Source organism: Myxine glutinosa, unplaced genomic scaffold (assembly GCF_964187855.1).
Source record: "Myxine glutinosa unplaced genomic scaffold, kmMyxGlut1.1 SCAFFOLD_2058, whole genome shotgun sequence".
Classification (NCBI taxonomy): Eukaryota; Metazoa; Chordata; class Myxini; order Myxiniformes; family Myxinidae; genus Myxine; species Myxine glutinosa.
In genome coordinates this window covers 75,001-81,050 of record NW_027618153.1, presented here as the reverse complement: position 1 = coordinate 81,050, position 6,050 = coordinate 75,001, and the positions used below count along the sequence as shown (strand labels likewise).

The following is a 6,050-nucleotide window of genomic DNA, read 5'->3' as shown; positions in this document are numbered from 1 at the left end:
TGTCCCGTCCTATAGAAGGTCAAATTTAGACAACAAGATGTAAGCATAATGATAGGCTACGCTTTTTTTGGCTATCTATCTAAACATATCAGACCCGAGCGCAGGCCGAAGTAAATATTCTTATACACTAGGCTAAATGGTAGATGAAGATTGGATACGTCCTTGGTTTAGGAGACATACTAAACACTACGAAGATATATAATTAATTATTCCCTTTGTGAAGGAGGCGTTTGGATGACATCTTTTTTCCTGTACGTGGGTCGCGAACATTTTATCTACTGTTTGGCACATAATTCAAGGACTTGTTTATTAGGCTAAGGATCCACCCTGCACGTCGAGCCTCGAAACCACATTTTGTCCACTCACCTCTGCCTGCAGTTGAGTTTAAATCAGTTTTTAGAAGCACGATATATATTTTCAGATGTTATGATCAATTGAGTCATTTAGTTTAAACCTTAATGGCTGACATATATATATATATATATATATAAAAAATGTAAATACATACTGTAACAAGATTTGCTGGCCATAATGTATGAGCAACGTTTTGGCATCTCCATCTTGTTCAGCATTTATTTTTGCTTTGTCTTTTTGCAGATGTCGGATTCTGTCTCAGGTCTGCACTCAACACAGCGTTCTGACAAAGATCAATATGAAGATCTTTTTCATGTAACTGACAGTGCAACTGATGATTTTGGGTTGATTGAGCAGCAGAACTCGCCACAAAAGACTATTGATCTAAGAGCCTTTAGTCCTACATATTTTGGAAAAGAACAGGCTGATCTGTTGGCTGCCCACCTGGTCCATGCTAGTCTGCCAGGTCTCACACGTCTCGAGCAAATGTACCTGCTTGGATTGGCTGATCGGCTTGGCCGTATAGATACCGAAGGCTCTTCAAGTCAGTCATTGTCCTTTTTCAAACATCTTATTTGATTCTTCGTTTTACCAACACTGTTCTTGCCTGCTACTAGCTTATTGTTCGTGTGTTGTACTTCCCCGTGCAGGAAGCTTGGGTGTTGATTCCTGTGGTGTGCGATTCCTGCTTGCTGTGCGTCTTCGCTCTTTCCTCCTCACCACCTTACCACCTGTACCTCGCTCACAACTGCTGCTGCATGGTAAGAATGTTTCTGCACTTTGAATCCATCCCCACTTGTGTATATGTACTGTTATCAGGTTTGTGTAGTGCTGCAGGTACTCAAATTACATGCAAGTTGGTTCACACCACAGTACCTGCATGCGCCGCCATTTTCTTCCCCTACGGCCGGCCCCTCATCAATGTCCTCCTCTTCTCTCAATTCTTCCCGTGGGCCCTCGGTTATTGATTCCTCGTTATCTACCTCCTCCACCTCATTTTCTACCCACACCGGCATTCGATCGCTTTGGCTAGCCATGGCACGAATTAAAATTTGGTTCTAAAACTAAATTTCGGTCGCTCGTAATTTTGGAGTGCGTTAAGCGCACTTCGGGTCCTATCCCAAACTCCTGACACCAATTGTTGCGCCCAATATTATTTGTCCCAGGTTCCAAATCCCCACTCCTGACTACCAATTGTTGCGGTTCTCTCACCTGCCTTCTTCCCCTTATCAAGGGGGGATTAATCCCCTTGTCTTTACTAGCCTGGCGGAACCGAGACTTATTATGTCCTTTCCGGGCGACCGCAAAATAGGGTTTGGGACCAAATTCTCGCTCGTACCTAAGTACTCGCGCCGCCATGGAAACGAGGAAACAAGCCTCGCACAAACCTTGTGTGATGTTGGTACGCCGAGCGGTTTGCGTACACGTGAGCAGTCTTAACTAGTGGAACCCGATTGGAGCGATCTTATTCGTGCCACGCTTAGTCAATTGGAGAAATCACGGGAACGATCGAATTCAGAAGAAAGGAAGAACGGATAGGTTTAATTATTTCACACGTATGTACAGTTCAAGGATGCAGGGACACAGAGAAAGCTTATACAGTCTTAACTTATCCCAGGACAACGGGCCCGTCTCACACACTCACACAGGGGATTGCAGATGGGCAGGTGTCCCCAACGCGTCCAGGGATGTTCCTCGTCCAGCTCTCCACGGTCCCCGGCACGTCCCGCGAAGATGGTGATCGGCGAAGACAGGGCCTCCTGGCGCGTCTCTCGAACAAAGGAGATATATCCGGCGGAACGGCAAGGGGCGGACTTTTACGGCAAAGGGCGGGATGGCTTTTATGGCAAAGGGCGGTTATTCAGCCTCGTTCACTCGTGCGGCTGAAATGCGCTATATCGATATGAATGCGCCTGGCTGCACCCGGGTATATCTAGTGACCAACTCTTCTTCCTCAATTCACTGGGTGTTGGTTAGCGCGCGTTCTCGTGCAATGATCAAGTTCTCTTAGCCTTCTTCTGCAAGTCCTTTTATCGCAAGCTCCCCGATGCAAGTCCTCCGCTTCAGTCCTGTCGAGGGCTTTGCGCAGCGGGTTATATAGGCCCGCCCCGCGAACCTTCTGGAACTCACCAGACTCTTCTCACCACGCCCTCTGACGCCACCACCCCCGAGCTCTAATTGGCGGCTCATGCTTACCGTCATCGCCTCTGCCGCTCTGCCCTCGACTCCGCCCCGATCCGCCTCCGCCTCCCTCGTGTTAACTCGCCCAAAATGAACCAACGTTAACAAAATGTATTGCGGGTACGGACGTAGGATGATCGGTGGCAGTAGGGCCTATTTTCCTGGCTTTACACAACGCAGAATTAACACTGGAAAGGGCCTATTCTCACACATCTATCTATAATTCCAGTAATCTCTGTGTGTTTGTTTGTTTGTACGTTTGTTTGTTTGTCTGTGACCGCTGTTTCTCGACAACCACGGGTCCGATATACTTGAAACTTGCCAGGTATATTGCTGGGGACCCGAGGATGTGCCTTTTCAAGGTTTCATATTAATCGGACAATTACTTACCGAGCTATGTCCAAAAAACGATTCAACCAATCAGAGAGCAGCGAGCTATCGCGTGTGCCGAACGTGGCGAACACACTCTGCCTCGGATGGCACATTTGAGAGCGTATTCATTTATTTCCCGTCGGCAAACTATGTTGGCGCTATGTTGGCGTTAAACGATGTTTTAAAACTAATTAAAACCCCGGGGGGATTGTCACTGTACTCGCAAGCCGTTCGCCGTTCGCTTTGGCGTTGCGAATGGACCAAAACATTTCATGGACCAAACCATTTCATGTAAAGCGTTCGCCGTTCGCTTTGGCGTTGCGAATGGACCAAAACATTTCATGGACCAAACCATTTCATGTAAATAGAGGGGGGGATATAATTTTAGATATAGATATAGTACGGGCATGCCCTAGTACTAAGAAATAACTATACTACAAAGGGGCCTACATGTTGCTCGTGTGACTAACTATGGGGGGCAAACCTTTAACATTTATTGACCTTACTGTACACATCTCAAAACTGTAACTATATATATATATATATATATATATATATATATATATATATATATATATATATATATATATATATATATATATATATATATATATATACTGTATATATATATATAAATATATATATATATATAATATATATATATATATATATATATATATATATGTATGTATGTATGTTATATATATATATATATATATATATATGTATGTATGTATGTATGTATGTATGAAGGGAGAGGAGGAGTGGAGTTAGCGGCGGGGGAGAGGGGCAGAGGAGGGAAGGGAAGGGAAGTGGAGGGTGAGGCAGGGGGAGGAGAAGGGGCAAGGGTAGTGGAGAGGGGAAGTGGAGGAAGGAGGAGGGTGGGGGTGGTAGGGTGGGGTAGGGATAGAGAAGGGTGTGGGGTGGATAGAGAGTGGTTGGGGATAGATAGAGAGGGGTGGGCGAGGGATAGAGAGGGGTGGGCAAGGGATAGAGGGGGGTCGGGGAGGGATAGAAAGGGGTGGAGAAGGGAGAGGGATGGGTGGGGTGGGGAAAGGGAGAGGGGTGGGGGGGAGGGAAGAGGGAGACTGGAGTGGGGAGGGTGGAAGGAAAGGAGGGGGAAGAGCGAAGCCTCACCACATCTCACTATACTGTACAATTCGGGAGGGAGTGGTGGTGCGAGGAGGGGAGTGGGAGCAAGGGAAAGAGACTGAGGGGGGAGGATGGGGAGGTGAAAGAAAGGAGCGGTGGGGAAGTGAGGATGCAAGTATGATGAGGAGGTGGGTGAAGGGAGGGTGAGGACGGGGGAGAAGAGTGAGCAAGAGAGAAAAGGGGGTGGGGGTTGAAAATCTGGCAGATGTGACGCTCAGTTTAAATCACTGATGAATCACCCGACCTGTGAAACACTGGGATGACAGTTTATAGCTGGGTCGGGATTCAAACCCAGGCCAGACGACTTAGAGCGAGTGTGCATACCTTTCGGACATCATGCCTGTACCGTTGCTTTAATGCTCTAATTTATTTTGCCTTGCTTACTCCTGGAATGTCCCGACGGAATGCTGTCCAGAACTGCCGTATCACTATGGAAGCCAAGTTGCTTAAGCACTTAAGCAAGTACTCCAACAAAACGGTTGAAGACTAACACGTTTATTTTATTACCATCACATTGTTTTAACAATACTACCTTAACATTGCCCATCAAAGTCTTATTTCAAAAATGACATTTATCACCTTATTTCAAAAATGATGTCTGCTGTGATTAAAAATCAATTATGCTGCTTATGACTGCATCACCATGGTTTACAGTCTTACACACATCGGTTGTTTAGGAACGGCTTGCTTTTATGGTATTATTTTGGGAGGCCGTATATACTCCACGCGGCCAGATATAACAGCGATGAACAAAGGAGCCTTTAACTTAGGTAATCTGAAATACGACATGGACTTCCCACTCTCTTTTTAAAATATCAGAACTTTGATTGTCGACTTTAATTTTCCTGTGCGAGGGCATTCCATAAAATCGCTCGAAGATCCTAATTTTAAAGCGATAGCATCGACAATAGCGATGTATAATAATAATAATAATAATAATAATAATAATAATAATAATACATTTATTTTATATAGCGCTTTTCAAGAAGCCCAAAGACGCTTTGACAGAGTACAAAAAACCCAGTGCAAAAAGACAAAAATCAACAGGTAAATAATCAAAGCAAAAGGAAGGAGAAGGAGAAGAGATAGTCAGGGGTTAAATGCTGTGGGTTAAATGTTGAATGCAGTGTTGAACAGTGATGTGGTGAGTCTTGAGTGATGTTTTGAATGTGGTGAGTGAGGAGGAGTCTCTGATGGTGTGAGGTAGTGAGTTCCAGAGGGTGGGAGCAGCGATGGAGAAGGCCCTGTCCCCCCAGGATCTGAATTTGGTCCGCATGGGGGGTGTGGGGGGTCAGGAGGTTGGTACCAGCAGAGCGGAGGTTGCGGGTGGGAGTGTGTCTGGAGAGGAGGTCAGTCAGGTAGGATGGGGCCAGGTTATGGAGGGCTTTGTAGGTCAAGAGGGGGATTTTGTACTGGATTATCTGGGGGATGGGGGGCCAGTGAAGCTTGTAAAGGACGGGGGTGATGTGGTCACGGGTCCGGGAATGGGTGAGTAGACGGGCAGCGGAGTTCTGAATGTATTGGAGTTTATTGATGAATTTTGATGTTTATTGATGTTATTGATGTTTATTGATGAAAATAAGATCGCTCCAATTGATGTATACAGCGATTTGTACGTATGAAGATCAGACATTCGATGATGTGAGTGAGGAAAGTGACAATGTAAATTGTGAGTGCTTTATCGTGCAGAAACTGTTGCGACCTGTTCCAAGGCATGGTGTTTTTGAACAGGCGGAAAAAGCATAAAACACCTGTGAGGGATAGCGGACTGACGAAGGATAAAGCCTGTTTTTGTTTGAATTAAATAAGGCCGTTAATTACCTTGAAAAAGGGTGTTTTAACACACCCAAACACCCAGTTTTCATTCTTGCACTCCCATGGAGTTCAAGAGTCCTGGTTGTTCCAAACTTCTTCCATTTAAGAATTACTAGGGCATTGCCCGTACGTGGGTGCCCGTTCCTTGCCAATGCCCGTACTATATATATATCTAA

At 45.5% G+C, this 6,050-nt stretch overlaps 1 protein-coding gene across 1 annotated transcript in view; it reads left to right on the top strand.

The window, feature by feature from the left end:
- Nucleotides 1-551: 551 nt before the first annotated feature.
- LOC137414449 (dmX-like protein 2) overlaps nt 552-6,050 on the top strand; it is a gene marked incomplete at its 3' end in the record, with an annotated part of 77,412 nt that continues 71,913 nt past the window's right edge. Inside the window, exons 1-2 of the mRNA XM_078769319.1 lie at nt 552-898; nt 1,005-1,115. Of these exons, the coding sequence (XP_078625445.1) occupies nt 598-898; nt 1,005-1,115 (412 nt within the window). The remainder of the gene's footprint in view (nt 899-1,004; nt 1,116-6,050) is intronic.